This window comes from Silurus meridionalis, chromosome 21 (genome assembly GCF_014805685.1).
Source record: "Silurus meridionalis isolate SWU-2019-XX chromosome 21, ASM1480568v1, whole genome shotgun sequence".
Lineage (NCBI taxonomy): Eukaryota > Metazoa > Chordata > Actinopteri > Siluriformes > Siluridae > Silurus > Silurus meridionalis.
Window position 1 is genome coordinate 6806564 of NC_060904.1, and position 17068 is coordinate 6823631.

Sequence of the window (17068 nt, forward strand, 5' to 3'; positions counted from 1 at the left end):
AAATGGTGTTACCTAATGAATGTATCCAGGCTGAACATCCACATATAGAACACAAGCAGAGAAAAGATGATGATGATGATGATGATGATGATGATCACGTGATCAGGAATGTCTCTGTTCTCAGTCATGTTTACATCACTGACTGTCTCATCCACATTAGCTTTACTTCTTGTTGCTTTCTACCTGATCATTATTAGATTCGTAAACTAGTTAAAAAAAGAAAATATTGACATTTCACCAAATAAATGGATTAAAACTAAAGTAACAAGCCGGTTTTGAAAATGTAAGAAGTAGAAAGTACAGATTTTTGTGTAAAAATTTCATAAGTAAAAGTAAAAAGTTGTCTGAAAAATAAATAGTGGAGTAAAGTACCGATACCAAAAAAATCTACTTAAGTACAGTAACGAAGTATTTGTACTTCATTACTTCCCACCTCTGCCTATAGCTGCCCATTAGATTTAAAACACAGCCGAAAAAAGAGAAAAGTCTGAGGCCCCATATCTCAGTGTACAAAGAGAATATGCATTAAGGCTCTTCGTTGTCATGGCACCAAGATAGTAGAATGAATTTCCCTTTACTGTGTCAACAGTTGATTCACTGACTGTTTGCTCTCCAATAGGCGCTTATTTTCTTTTTAAATTAATGGAACTAAGCTGGTGAACTAGCATGAAAATGTGTTTTGGATCCAGACCACAAGGCACTTCTGTGAACTGTTCTGGATATGGGTTTCTACCAAATGCCATAAATGCGAATGTTAATGGTTAATTGCTAATTTGCAGGTTAGACATAAGGCATAATGTTATACATGATATAACATCAACTTTCTATTCATCAGTGTATCTACAGCATGCCCAATGTTTCATGCTCAGTGGTTGCTCATTTGAATTCTGAAAAGGCTTTTATTTAACACAACTGCCCTAGGCATTCTGCGTTCACACACTGTTGATGAAGCATTTACAGCCTATATTTAGAGATCGACTATTCCGCTACAGGATATTAATGAAAATCAGGCCTGTAATCAATCCTGTAAAATAATTCATCTATCCCGTTGTCGTTATGAAGAGACCTTTTTAAATGACCGTATTCAGCATTCGGCAGTCTTGATGACTTCATCACCGTTGCACCCCCACTGTGATCGTCGTGGGATGGCATATCATTTTTCACACAGAGAAGCTTCTCTTATTGGTCAGGAGAGTCAGTTTTTTTTAAAGTGAGGTCATGTCAAAGGAGCAGACTATCCAGGAGTCTTATCTAATGGCACTCATTACTTTCTGAATACATCTTTCTGCTTCATTTAAGCCATCTTGTGCGGGAAAATCTATCATTTTAGCAAGCGCCCTGCTGCAAGCCTGTGGCCTCTGATTTATTCCGATTACCCTTTTGAGTCCTTGCACTATGGCTTTGAGAACACCTTGAACCTTTTTTAATTAAGACACTGTAATTTGGAACTTAATTTATCCTTAAACAGGGCATCCATTAGCAAACTCATTCTGGTGCCTACACAGCTGTGAGCGACGTCAGCCTAAACCGAAATCACCGCTGTTTTTGGCAGCAACGCAAACAGGGCACATAAACATGCCTCTCAGTTTCACAACACAACAAAATTGGCCTTGAAAATGAAGCCAATGATTTTGTTGTCATCAGCTCAAAGAGAGAAGATCAGAGAAGTTAATTAAATTTCTTGGTGTGTTTTTTGATATATCTGAAATATAATGACCAATTTTATATTGCTAGATTTTTATATGAAAATAATTCAGGAGAAATTATTATGAAAAAAAAAACCCCGAAAAGAGAAAATAGAAAACAGTACAAATTAGGTTTAAATGAACCACGATACACAGGAATGCAATATTATTTTTGTATTACTCATGTTCATAATATTTGATTTGTCTTCAATTTTTCATTACTGTCATCTCAAATCACATATTAACATACAGTATATGACCTTAAACATGTTTTCTAGATGTTTTCTGATGTTACTGTTAGTGACCTGGTGAAACAGTATCAGAATGAATTTGTTAATAGAGACTTCTACGCACTTATGTAAGATGATTTGGATAAGGGCATCCATCCATCCATCCATCCATCCATCCATCCATCTATCTATCTATCTATCTATCTATCTATCTATCTATCTATCTATCTATCTATCTAGCTAGATAGCTAGCTAGCTAGATAGCTAGCTAGCTAACTATCCATTTGTCAATCTATGCAAATATCTACACATGTGTACCATGTATGTGAAAAATGTATCATAAAAGGAGAAAATCCTGACAATTCTGCATATCTAGTGAGTAAATGAATGAAGGATAGAAGGAATGAAGTATGCTGAAAGTTAAAGTATGCTGAAATAAGTAGGAACAGTTAAGCAGAACATATCTTTAAAAAATTAAACATGTTGATGAAAATGGTGAGTTCTCCACACTCTCTGAGATAAAGTTTGGTGTTTTGCAAGGATCTGTCTTAGGCCCACTGCTTTTCTCTTTATATATGCTGCCTCTGTGTGAAATTATACATAAACGTGGTATTATGTTTCATTGCTATGCTAATAATACACAGTTGTATATTTCAGCAAAGCCAGATGAGAAAGATCAGCTTAACAATGTTGAGGAGTGTGTAAAGGACATTAGACAGTGGATGCTTGATAACTTCGTTTTGCTCAACTCGGATAAGACTGAAGTACTTTTACTAGGACCACATGCAGGTAGAAGTAAACTTTCTGATTACATAGCATCTCTGGATGGTGTTTCTGTTTCAGCGTGTACAGCAGTCAAAGACCTTGGTGTAATTATTGACCCTAGTCTTTTTCTTTTTAGGCTTATGTGAATAATATTACCAGGATCGCCTTCTTTCACCTTAGAAATATTGCTAAAATTAGAAATATGTCGTTACAAGATGCAGAAAAACTAGTTCATGCTTTTGTTACATCATGATTAGACTACTGTAACGCTTTACTGTCTGAGTGTTGGAGTAAGTGTATAAATAAGCTTCAGTTCAGAATGCAGCAAGCAAGAGTCCTCACTAGATCTACAAAATATGACCACATCGCCCGTGTTAATCGGTCTACACTGCTCCCAATTAAATCTCAAATCGATTATAAAGTACTACTACTGACATATAAAGCACTTAAAGGTCTTGCACTGCAGTATCTAAATGAACTTCTGTACCATTATGATCCCCCATGCCTACTTAGATCAGAAGGTGCAGGCTGGGATATATGAACTGAGATATACTCTCACTCTCACACGTTTAATCAGCTTTGTTGATGGTGGTGTTCTGGGTTGTGTCTTATCCCAGAGATCCTGCTCTATGTGTTACCTTCTGGGTCTCCCTTTTAGTTATGCTGCCATAGCGAGTCTTGCCGGAGTCCCCAACTCCACAGTGTCCTTAACTTTTATACAACAATAAAGGATACTTAATAATCCATAAAAAATCATCTCCGTCACCCCTCTTCCCTCTCTCTAGTTAAGCATGCTCCTGAGGTACCAGTGACCACTGTTCCTGGCCTTCTCCTCTTCTCAGATCTGCCCACTTTGTGCCAGCCTGCCTCTGTATGGTGTTCTCTTCGATTGAAGGCCACTATGTGCAGCTGGGGAAGGTTTCTCATCAACAGCCTGGGTATCCATGAAATTACAGAGTAAAACTGGAGCTTTGTGGATGGATTTGGACTGTAGTTAATGTCAACAGTCTGCTACACTGACACACAACTACAGTTTGCATTTGCTCACCAGCACTGCACACCTCAACATCATTTAGCTGTAATAAATAGATATTCAGTGCCACTCAGATGAGGATGGGTTCCCTATTGAGTCTGGTTCCTCTCAAGGTTTCTTTCTTATGCCATGCCACAGTCCCCACCGGCTTGCTTATTAGGGACAAACTTAAACTTATAAAAAACAATCTTATTGATTCTTTCTTACCATATTATCTGTGTAAAGCTTTTTGAGACAATGTCCATTGTAAATGGTGCAGCCACCACTCAAGATATTTTACCCCAACCCATGTAAACTATAACTTTATGGAGCTCACGTCTACATGGGCATTGTCATGCCCGAGGTCTCCTGCTGTAATTCAAGTGAAGGGAATATTTAATGCTACCACATCCAAAGATATCCTATATAATTGCCTCTGACTTTGCGGTACCAGTTTGGAGAAGAACCACATATGGCTTGAAAATTCAGTGTCTCAATAATTTCTTGAATAATATGTAGAATATTGTCAGTTCATGCTCTAAACCATGTTGCCAGAACACATTGTCCTTTGTGAAACAAATGATAGAAAATCAAAAGAAAATCTAAAACTGCAGCTTTCTCTTTATATGAACAAAAATGTAGTCCAGTCAGTGTGTCGCAGCAGCACAAACTCCAGATTCAGCAGAACTTTATTCATCTTCATAACGTTATTATACTTCACTGGACATGATGGACATGGGTTCATCAACTCTGTAACCTTGGGTTGAGCTGCTGGTTCAGCCGTGATTAATAACTCTCATTAGCCTTGTGACATGCTGAGCTGTGGAACAGAGTCATTATTCTGAAGTGTCCATGCTGGATCAGGGGTTTATAGCACACTAACTTCCGACTATGCCACATGCAATAACAGTTCTGTCAAGAGGAGCCCAATATCATGTTTGAGGAAAGGCCAGAACAAAAATGAACATTTCAACTAGAGAAAGTAAAAAGGTGCACACATATTTCAATAGTATTTTTTATTTATTTTTTTACAAATGACTGGTCTGAAATTTTTCAGAGAAACCTTGAAATGTTTCCACACAGACACTATTTTTCATTGCTGACATGCTGCTGCTGTACAAAGTGTCCGCTCTGAAAGCGTCGCCGCATCTGCACTGAAAGCATCTAGACAAAAAGGACACTAAGAACGTTTTTAATTACTTTCTAATGATCCATTGAAGGTAGCTGCAGAGTGAAAATGTTTTCGGTTCAAATCTCAGTTGTTAAAATTTAGGCTTCAAGTGTACAGACAAAAATGGTTGTAACAATCTGTTTAGAAAATGAGTAAGAACGAAGACTTTCCTGTGCTGCCATTTGCTTGTTTATTTTTGTTGCAGTGAACTGTTAGAAAAGTAAAAAATCGTGGAATTTATCTATATATATTTTTCTTGAACAGAAAGGAAAAAATGTAAATCAATCATTAAAATTGTTGGTGCAAAATTAAAACACAAAAAACTGCTTTTTTTTTCTTAAAAGATTGTAGTTATCTGCCACACCTGATGCAGCTAATCAAGGGCCTGAGCTCATTAATAGACTCATGATTGAAAGAAGAGGTAGAGATCTAAAATGTTTTATTTTATTTTTGCTTATTTTTTGACCAAAGATTTGTTCTTAAAACCATTAAAAGCCTAATGGTTCGCTATTTTTGGCTTGGCCTAATATTTTTGTGCAGTACTTGTCAACAAGTCACACATTTAATCATAGCTTCTTTTTTTTCATAATGATAAAAAACATAACACAAAAGGTCTGTTTTGTCTATTAACAGAAAGCAAACGCACTGCAGGAAATTCCAGGAAAGAATGCGAAATAGGAAAAGGGGCGGAGCTTCCAGGCCAGTTGACGCTTACATACATTGTTTTATAGAAAATTTTCTTTTTATGAGTGTGTGTGTGTGTGTGTGTAATTAATGATAAAAATGTTAATAAATGAAAATATGAAACACAAAGTGATAAGTCTGATGTTTTTCGTTTTTTTATTCTCAAAAAAAAAAGTTACACTTCAATCTTTTATAGTATTTATTTAACAGAAATTATAAAGTAAACCTTGTAATGAATAAAAGATTCCGGCATTGTGAGGCATTTTAAAATAGACTGTGGTAAAAGAAACCACAGTTGAATTAGAAATATTTATCTAAATTTTTGATTGATATCATAATAATAAATGGGAACCACTGATATTCACACACTTGTTCTACACATCTGGAATAAATGGGCCAATATCTGATTTATTAGATCTACATATGCTGTATTTTATGACCTATAAATTCCAAATCAGAAGATGTCACTGTCGGTAATTAAAATATATGCAAGGCATATACTGAGCTGTCTGCTGTTATAATACTGAAATCATACAATATTATAATGAAGGCTTTAAATCATTAGTGTCAATTCAAATAGAAGCCTAAATATACGTTTCTTTATTTTACAGAATTCTGCGCACCTAAGATGAAGACAGCATCAGACGCATCTTTACTGTCTTTTAAAAACACATTATCAGCATGACAGCATCCTAAATCATGCTAATGTGTTCAGTAGTTTCTGCGATTAAAACATTCAGCACTCATGCCAATTTGGTCGGTTGTGGTTGATGAAATAAGTTTGATAAAAACCTTTGAAAATGATAAAACGATTCTTTAAACCCAGAAGCGTGCAAATTCTCTATCTTCAGCACCAGATATCCTGCCGGTATCGTTTCTCCTCTCGCAGTTTTGCAATGGTCTTCATAGAATCTAGTTTATCCACCTGAAGGTTCTCCCCTATGATCTCTATCAGAGTATCGTTCACGTCTTTTGCCATGTTCTTAGCATCTCTGTAAAAAAGAAATAAAAAAAAGACAATCAACACAAAAACAAAACAAAACCAATAACTTTCTGATCTATTTTATGTTTAGATTTTACTGTATGTTTTACTGACATTGTTCAATGTCTCCAGCTATTGAACTATAATATACAAGAACAATATTTGTTAAGAAATGTAAAATTTGCAATAAAAAGAATAAAAGACTTTAGGACATGCTGTTTTTTTTTTAAATATTCACTTGTAACTTAGCCTTATCAGGCTGATTTACACTACTCCATGTTGATTATAATGGCAATCCCCCAAGTGTTTGATCCCTTATATAGCACATTCCTATTCTAGCAAACATAAATACCTAGTAATATTGAAATCAATGAAATTTTGACAGACTGACCCGCAGACATAGAGACAGCCGTTTTCTTTGAGCAGAATGCGGGCAACTTGCTGGCCATGAAGAAGTAGGTTATGCTGGACGTATTTAGGATTTGGCTCGGAACCATCATTGTCTTGCTCAGCTCTGGAGAAACACACCTTCAAATGGCTCAGTGTTCCGTTCTCTACAAACCTCTCCAGCTCCTCTCTACAGAGAAAGTGTAGAGAGATGTATTTGTATAAAAAGAGATCATGATTAATCATGCATCTGAATGTTATTTAAAAAAAAAAAAAAAACATAACTGAGGTCAGTTTTAGAGCTGTATCGAGTAGAATGTCACAAAAATATGGTTCATGTCTGTCTCTGGTGTGCTTTTTATTGTCTAATACTTTACACATTGCACTAAACTTAAATAAACTAATCCAATCAACCATCTACTTAATGTATTTAACTGACCAACAACTTGACTATCTTTCCCCATCAGCCACTGCACTTGACCAGATCACATTACATGACTGCTCATACTGGTTTTTTATATTTTGGTTAATAATACAAGTAGTAAAAGTATAGAAGTCATTTTTTTGTTCCTCACTTTTTATCTAGCGTTTGTCTTTTGTCTGTCGTTAAGTAGTTATGTGATGTGGTCTATTCCATGGCTGTTTTCCAGCCTCAAAAGTCTAGTTTATGTTCAGGAATGCATTTTTAAATTATGAAATACTGCATTAGAAAGAGATCTGTTCGATGTCGAATATCGACAGGATGTTCAGTAGTCAACACACCACGACTGCAAGTGCAACAACACTTCAATTTATATGAAATGAATATTGAGAAAAGTAGATTTTTTAAAACAATTGGCCAAAATGTTCTGCATTTTTTTTACTTCCCCCAAAAAAATCCACATACAGTGGATACAGTTTTGCGTTTAGTGAAGTACACTAAAACTTCTTATATGCTTTGAAAGATTGCAAAAATGTTCAGGGTCTGGTGTGATTCGCTTTCAAACTTCAATTTTCAATTCGATTCACTCCAAGTGTTTGTGTTGAGTATCCTTCAGATGATGCATTACTTCAGACCCACCTGCAAGCACACACACACACAAACACTTTCAATGAATTGAAAAAAAGAAGAAGGTCAGGCTCCGGGTTTTATCTTTTTACAGTCAGTTGCTCTGCTTTTTTGTCAGCTGGCTGCTGCTCACCTTAACTCAGTGATCTATCTTTAAGTTTGGCTGAAAATACTAATGCACAGTGAAAAAAAGTTTTCCAAAGAGCACTGTGTTCAAAACGCACACACTTTCCCTCTGCAGATTTATTGCCTGCATACATCATTCCAAGTTGCATATAATGTGCAGTAACATGATTGATAATTATAATTAGTTTTACTGTAAGATGCAATCCTACTACCTGTCTTAATAAAATGTGAGAAAAATCCCACTGGACAACAGTGTGCCAAATCTCAAAACTTTCTGGCAAAATCGGGTCTTTCTGCCTCTACTACACTTTGACACCTAATATTTTAGAATATGTCAATACTTTTTACAAAAGCAAGCCAAAATCTTTTTTCTTTTACAGTGGTCTCTCGGAACACGCGGAGGGGATTTGAGCGTAATCTCCGCAAATTCCGAAAATCCGCAAATTTTGGACGCAGTCCCTATGGTACCTTAGTGAATTCACCTAGACATTATGTCACTTTAATACAAGAATTTGTTGTAAAAACTGTTATGAAACTTGTTAGTAAAAACATTTTAAAATTATATTCCTAATGATCATCAACATTCGATCCCACTGAGGATTCCCGGGAATTTTAAGATTATTCACAACTTGTTCTAAGTTAGGTTCCAAATGAGAACCCGCGAATTTTCTGAGCCACGAGTTCCGAGCTGCGAATTATGGAGGTTGACTGTATTTACTAATCTTGCTGAGGCTTTCCTCCTGCAAATGTTCATGTTGGGAAAGGAGCCAATTTAACAAATGCTGCAGTAACTGATGAAAGATGTCAAAATCATTGCTAGTTGTGTGTAATTTCCGCACACTTTGATCAAACTTGATGCACCATAGTGAAACAGATATGAAGCCTAATTGAATTATTTTGTAATCAATTTTTTTAATATTCCATTTTTGGCAGTAAACATTATTCTTTTTTTAACATTTAAGTTTAGTTTCAGAGTAGAATGTCACAAAAATATATTATCTAATACTTTACATATTGCACTGAACTTAAATAAAAGTAATCCAATCAACCATCTACTTAACAAATTTAACCGACCAACTATCATTTCCCATCAGCCACTGCACTTGACCAGATCACATTACATGACTGTTCATACTGGTTTTTCACATTTTGGTTAACGATACAAGTATACAAGTAGTAAGAGTAAAGAAGTGATTTCTTGCTCCTCACTTTTTATCTAGAGTTTGTCTTTTGTCTGTCGTTAAGTAGTTATGGGATGTCGTCTATTCCATGGCTGTCTTCCAGCCATAAAAGTCTAGTTTATGTTTCTATGCCTAAATTTGACATTTTCTGCACATTTAATATTTATTAAAATACAATTCAACACAAGTAACTATCACACTATCCAACAAATCATCAGATTAACTACTCAATCAAAGACCTAACAATTGCTAAACTAAAAATCAAAATATTTAGATATACATTTGTGAAAGATTTAACCTGAATGTCAGCATATTGTCTAGAAACAAAAGAGTGTGGCTGTCTACCACTGCAAATTACTCTGTAAAGCTCTTTTTGTAATAAATATTCAAAGATTTATTTAGTTTGTTTGACTTAGTATAATGTTTGTTTCTGCAAATAGGCATTTCTTTTCTTAACTAGGGAAATTTTGTTAAATTTCCACAACATACACGATCTAAAATATATGCTACTTTGTGACATTAGTTTAGAGTTATGTGTAGTTCTTTGTATTCCTTTTGTAAATGTATGTTGTTTGCACCTTGGGCCTTGGGAAACGTTGTTTCGTTTCACTGTGTACTGCACTGTATATGGTTAAAATGACAATAAACCTACTTGAACTTAAACTATTGTGCATGCAGGACTGTGTGAGTTAAATATCAGCACGTCTAATTTATTTAAGATTATACCATAAAGTAGCATACACCATACATGCTACTTCACTTGCCATTCATGTTAGCATTGCTGTCGTATCTTATAAATAGAAAGAAATTATAACATTGGAATTCAGTCATTTTTTTCCCATTTGAAAAATAAAGCCACCACAAAGGACTGTCTTGGGTTTCCTGAGTATGGGTTTGTTTTGGGATTACCATATATTAACATTAGTATGGTTAGAATAAGGTCCAGATCCTCAGCTGATCTAAAATGTTGAATATTTACAGAGAAAAAAAAATCCTCTTGAGCAATCAACAACCCTGAAAATCTCTTCTCTCTTTATGTATTGTAAGTCTATAAAACCCAAGGGAATGCACACAAGGTCAAGCTGACCCCTTTTACACAGTAGCCATTAGAAATGATTGCAGGTTGCTTTTTCCCCACACATTTTTTCTTCAGAGCTGTAGAGAAAGAATGTGGGTCTGCTTTTAATCGAAGATTAGAGTAGGCATGTATAGATATTTCATTTTCAAAATCACAGTCATTGATAAAGCATCCATTATAAGAGACTTTTTTTTTTTTTTTTTAATAACCAGCAAGCTGAGTAAAACACATTTTACCTCACGTACACCAGTTAGAGGTTCGATGCAGTTTGAGCACTGTGCCATGCCATTTATTATTATGCATTATGAGCTCTGTCCTCCCAAGATACTACCTTGGTGCCTACTCCTAAACAAAATGCATGTTGAATATGTGACGAATGCCTCTAAGATTTTTAAGACTAAACCTGTTATAATGGTCAATTTACACCCAGGTCAGGGTGGTGAAGGATCTAGAGCAGTGGTCCCCAACCCCCGGGCTGCGGACCGGCACCGGTCCATGGGTCAATTGGTACCGAGCCGCACAGAAAGAATACATAACTTACATTATTTGCGTTTTATTTATAATATGATTCTGAACGATGTTTTATTTTGGAAAATTAACGGATTCTCTCCGCCAACTCTGTCTACGACTCACTCTTGATGCATGTCATAATGCTTCGGGGCTGCAGGGCTGCTCCGGCCGCTAACATAATACATAACCGCTAACCCCCAAGCTAGCAAAATGAACAAAAAGCAACACAGTGGATTCACGTTTATTATTATATTTAGAAAATACTAGTATTTATGCCGGTCGTATCATGTTTATTTGTTGTATTTTTTTCTCCACATCTTAAAGGCCGGTCTGATATTAAACCGGTCCGTGGCGCAAGAAAGGTTGGGGGACCGCTGAGCCTCAGCAGTACTACTCATGACACAGGAATACACCCACTAGTCCATCACAGGGTACCATGTGTACACGATCACTCCGATAAACTATTGCTATCAATCTACCTACAGGCAAAGTGGAAACTGTAGAGCTTTGAAGAAACCCATGGAGTCACTGAGAAAACATGGGCAATTCTGCACAAACTTTAGCCCAAGCTGCGAGTAATCAAAATTAAAAAAATAAAAAAGAATAAGAATTTTTTTTTTTAAATTAATAGCCAATTAACATAATACTCATGATATACATTAATTCAGTACTCTGTACTATGTGGCCAAACACAGAGAGACACAAAGTTAACGTTTTCAGGGCAGTATAGTGTATGTGTGGCGCATTACTAATGTAGCCCAGGCTTAATTATGCACTCTATATCTCTCTTTCTTCATCATGCTGAGCAGAGGGAGGGAAAGCCATGACACTGAACTATGACACACACACATGTGCCTTTAACTGGTTCTTGAACACAATGATGCATTTGATGGATACTATATTGTTAGCACAGACACTTTGAAGCAAGGACACTATTACTTCAAAGTAGGCAGCATTTGTGGGCAGCGTGTGCACTCCTGAGCCCTCTTCAATAGGCATATAACTACTTATTTTGGAGAAAGCAATAGCGCATAGGGCTAGACTATCTCCTAGTGGAACAGAATGCTGGTGGCATTTAATTTATGTGGGGGTTTTTTTTAAGTAAAGTTTTTGAAATAACTTCAGGGGTAATGAAAAAGAAATTTTTCAATTGCAAAGTAATTTGAAATAAATTGCACAGTCACCCAATAGGTGTTTTTGTGTTTTCGTTTATACTGCATAATACACTTAGCTGCTTGAAATTCATGGTATTGTAGTTTAGGTTTTCTTGAGAGAAAGTGAGCCCAGCAAGTGTTCATTCATCTTCGGTAACTGCTTTATCATGGTCACGTTCATAATAAATCCAAAGCCCATCCAGGAAACAGTGGGTTTTTGAAAGGAATACAACCTGGATTGGATGCAGTCGATTGCACCAAATTCACACACTCATGCACAAATTGGAGCAATTTCGAGTCACATACTGGCATGTTTACGGGGGGTGGGAGGAACCAAGAAACACTTGGGAGCTCGGCTTAGCTGTGAAGAGAAAAGGCTACCTGCTGCTCAACCTTGCTATACGCCAACTGCTAGAGAAAACTAAGTTTCTCTTTCTTGGATATTTGTGCCATTAATAATGCAATGCCATGTTCCTTCTTGAATAAAACAATAGTTTTATTACAATTAAGATTTCCCTTATGGTCATTAGGAAGCCAGACAGAATTTGTAGTAACGTAGTAATCAGCAGTAATGTGATAAATGCAAACGTTTTCAATGCAAATGTGAAGGTCTTGGTGAGTTTACTCACTTTATCAAGCTCTAGAGCAGAGATGCCCAAACTAGGGAATGCCGGCTAAGGTTGGCCCGTGGTGACCTTTTGATTTTGGCCAATCAGCTTCGTGTCTCTTATTAGAAGTGAGTGAATAGCTGTCTTAGAACTCGATTGTTCAATAAACTGGATGGTTTCTCATTGTACCATAAGTTTCACAGAGCTACAGGTTTGAATATAAAACCCCATTATTCTAAGCGTATTATAAAGTATTGGTTTCTATTTATTTATTTTGTTTATCTTTAAATAATAAGCATCATAAATAGAGGAAGCAGAAAAAACATGGCAACTTTAATTTCAGTATAATGGTTGGTATATTAGAACATTTATATTTGCCCATGGCCATCAATCGAGTTAGATTTATAGCCTTCTATGAAAAGGCATGTTGTTCTACAATGTATTATGTTACCATAATCTTCACGAGTCGAATGTCTTAGCATCCAATCCACACATCATAATGGATAGCTCAGACTTAAACTACAAATTTCCCTCAAAAAAAATAAAAAATAAAATGTCGTAGCTCACCAGGGCCTGTTTTTATCTTACTGATGAACAGATGTATAAACCCTCCCTAACAAAGGCCGGGAGAATCCATTTAGTGCTCACTTACCACCCAATTCCTGGGAATTTTTTTTTTTTAAGTTTGTAATCTCCAACAGACGAGACCACAAACGCATGCTTGCCTAATAACGTAAACAATATGTCTAATGATAACTATCCTACTGTAGCTGTTCAAGACACACTCCATACAGATTTACTAACAGACCCACTAAAACCCTCATCCTACCGGATTCAGTGGCTGAGTTAATAAATAACCGGCACCGGTCCGTGGGTCAATTGGTTTCGAGCCGCACAAAAAGAATACATAACTTACATTATTTCCGTTTTATTTATTATCTGATTTTGAACGGTTTTATTTTGGAAAATTACTGGATTCTCTCTGCCACATCTGTCTATGACTCACTCTTGATGCATGTCATGATGCCTCGGTCACATGTCTTACCTCCATCCACTACCTTCTTAAAGAGGCTGCTCCGGCCGCTAACATAATACATTACCGCTAACCCCCAAGCTAGTAAAATGAACAAAAAACAACACAGTGGATTCACATTTATTATAATATTTAGAAAATACCAGTTTTTATGCCGGCCGTATAATTTTTTTTTTTTGTATTTATCCGCCACACCTTAAAGGCCAGTCCGTGAAAATATTGTCTGACATTAAATTGGTCCGTGGAGCAAAAAAGGTTGGGGGCCGCTGCTATATAAGACAGGTCAGTGGCAGTAAAATATCCATTCATGGTACTAGCTGTTACAGCAGCAATAAGGTGAGGTAAATGAATGAGAACAAAATGATCGACTCATTTGCAATAACTGGCACCACTCCATTTTTTTTCTGGCACATCTGTTAAGTCATGTTGCCTTTTTTCAAATTAAACCCTAACTCTGCTGTATGTTCAAGATTGTTGTGCTTTTTAAAGATGTGAAATTCTGGGTTTGGGAGATAAATTGTACAACTGAAACACTTTTAAATTTTTAAGTTCAAATATCATGGGAGATGCAAACTTGTAACCTCAACTACACCCACACTCACAGGCAGAAACTTTGAGTGAACACACCAACACAAGAAGTCGTCTCTGCCTTTAGAGTGTGTGTGTGTGTGTGTGTGTGTGTGTGTGTGTGTGTTTGTGTATAATGAATATAAAGTCTCTGTATCTGTCCTTATGGTGTCTGTTTTTGCACGGATGTGTGTGAGTGTATATAAAAAGCTCGCACCTGAAGATGAAGTCTCTGTCTTTATGTCTGCAGCCGAAGAAGAGCCAAGTCTCACCGAAGGAGCTGTCCTGATTTCCCTCTCGCTCTTTTTGCCTGTTAAAGTAGCATCACTTCAGCAATAATAATAATACTTGCTCGAAAAAAAAAAGAAAAAAAAACATGAGTAAGCACAACTCTGGTTCAAAGGCGAACACCTTGTGGGTTTTTCACCAACTTTTTTACCACCATCTGCAGTGCACAGAGACACTTAAATTAATGTGATTCAAGCACAATTTATGATAGAATATTGCACATTTAATAGTTAAGCATGAGCAGAAATTTATATAACACATTTACTGAAAGTGGCACTTTGCCCGGACAAAGACAAAAATCCCAAATTGGGAAGAAATAGGACTGAGCTCATCTCAGGGGCACAATAGACGTCCAAAAAACATTTCCCCCGGTGAAACATTCTGAAGTGTTACTGAGCATGTTAAATACTGTGACGCTGAATTAAATTGTAATATAATAAGCATCCCATACTGCATTTCACTTGTCTTCCATGCGTTCGCCACCTGGCACACGCCGTTTCATTTCACTCCTATTGCTCTACAGTTTAAGGGCATTTAACCGCTGAACAGAACTGGGAATGAAGGAAGACTAGGAGGCATCTTTAAGAATGATTCCTCCAGAAGGTCTGGCACCCGTCCCAGAATGCCTTTCACTGAGGTGGCACAAAAGCAGCAGGCGCTATCTGTTCGCACACCTGCTCCTGTCTGATGGCTTTGAGGAGATAAGAGGACCAGCATTGGGTCAGGCCATCTAAACACAACACGACACACCACCAGGCACTGATTTTTTCGGACGGGGGCTGGTGATAATGAATTTTCTGTTGAGTATGTGTGCCAAATTGTCTACTATGCACAAGATCAGATGTGTATTAGACTAGTCTAGTTCCTGGATGTTTGTAGTAGTAATGTCAGAAATCGAAGGCACTACACAAAAATAACATCAACATGTGTAGACAACGTTTTTGAGCCATGCTAATTACACTTTGAAGGGTCTACATCAATTTGTGTCTGCGACGAAACTGGGTTTCTACTCAGTGTGTCTGCTTTTTTCTGCAACAAACAGGTTGTTTGCCAATTGTAAAAGTGTTTGCCATTTCCGTACTTAATTTCTTGAGGTGTATTTTTTAAAAAGTCCACAATATTAGCTTTATATTATGCTTAGAATACTATTTCCCGGGTAAAGGGAAATAGAAATGTCAACAAAAAAAAGAGGGTTACAAAGAGGCAGCACATTTCCAAAAACTTTCAATATAAACTTCATTTGGGAAATATTCAAAGTTGGAAACTTACCAGGAATTTGTATGAATTTACATAAATTAATTAGAAATTTGGGGGGATTTATATAAGCTGTATCATACACAAACATATGTTTGGTCATAAGCTGACATGCATGTAAACTAATACAAATGTGTTTAGTGTACTTATGTTGCACAACTTATACACAGCACAATGAAGTTTTAAACATAAATTGATATAATTTTTTTCTAATTCATGCGAATACTCACCAATATGGACATTTATTAGCATTATTTTATATGCAGGATTTAAGACATTATCTGTGTTATGTTTTGGAAAAATGCACAGATGGAGTGAGTGTGCTGGTGCATGTGATTGATTAATGTGCAGGGTAGAAAGTCAACTGAAATTGCATAAAATCTGATTGTTTTAACCAAAATTATCCTGCAAGATTTTTTTTAACTACATTTCAGTTGTATGTTATAGGCTAGCCAGCAAATTGTAATTTGTAAATTCCCATTTTATTCCCATGGAAACTTTCCAGTCTTATTATCTATGCCAAGCCAAACGCTCTGCAACAAATCGCTGTGTATCCTCGACGTGACTGATCACATAGTGTGTGCAGCTAACGGATAAAATCTTTTATCTCTATGGACCGTCGCAAACGTGTTTAAATATAAAGTTATATTAAAGTTATAAGTTATATTAAAAAAAACAATAATATTGCTTCTGTCAGAAATTATTAGGCATGTTATACCTAACTGGTTGTAAGGAACAGAAAAATATAAACATACAAGGTATTACTCCTGGTGGCACACATTATAATATTTGGTGCTTACTTGCACTATACCTCATGCTCTCTTTGTGGAACAGACCATTGCTTGTTTCCTGTATTTCTCTAAGCAAACCCTCCCCCACAATTTTCCCGTCGTAGTCCAATTAAAATTTGAGAGATACGAGGTGGTATCAAAAAATTTCTAGACTAGAACTGTTTACAAGAAAGTACTTTATTTATCTACATTTCCACATTATTACCATTAAAAAAAAATCCCCTTGCACAGCAATGCAGTGCTCCCAGCATCCCTGCCACTTCTGGTATATGTCCTGGAGGTCTTCTTTTCAAAGTGTGTCAACCACCCTCTTGCGATTCGTGCTGGATCTCCTCAGGCTCCTCAACCTTTGAGCTGGATCTTCATCTTCGGGAAGAGGGCGAAGTCCGCAGGAGCCAAATCTGATGAGCAGGGTGGATGCAGAAGTGAGATCATGTTGTTTCCGGCAAGAAACTCACGGGTGGGGAGGGCTCGGTGACAGGGTGAGCACGTGATCAGAATAGCAGACGTAGTA

General features: G+C 36.6%; 1 protein-coding gene across 1 annotated transcript in view; it reads right to left on the reverse strand.

The window, feature by feature from the left end:
- Positions 1–5689: 5689 nt before the first annotated feature.
- Positions 5690–17068, reverse strand: part of mtrr (5-methyltetrahydrofolate-homocysteine methyltransferase reductase) — a 37712-nt gene continuing 26333 nt past the window's right edge. Inside the window, 3 exon segments of the mRNA XM_046834067.1 lie at positions 5690–6539; positions 6921–7106; positions 14439–14531. Coding sequence (XP_046690023.1) covers positions 6395–6539; positions 6921–7106; positions 14439–14531 — 424 coding nt within the window. The 3' untranslated portion in view covers positions 5690–6394.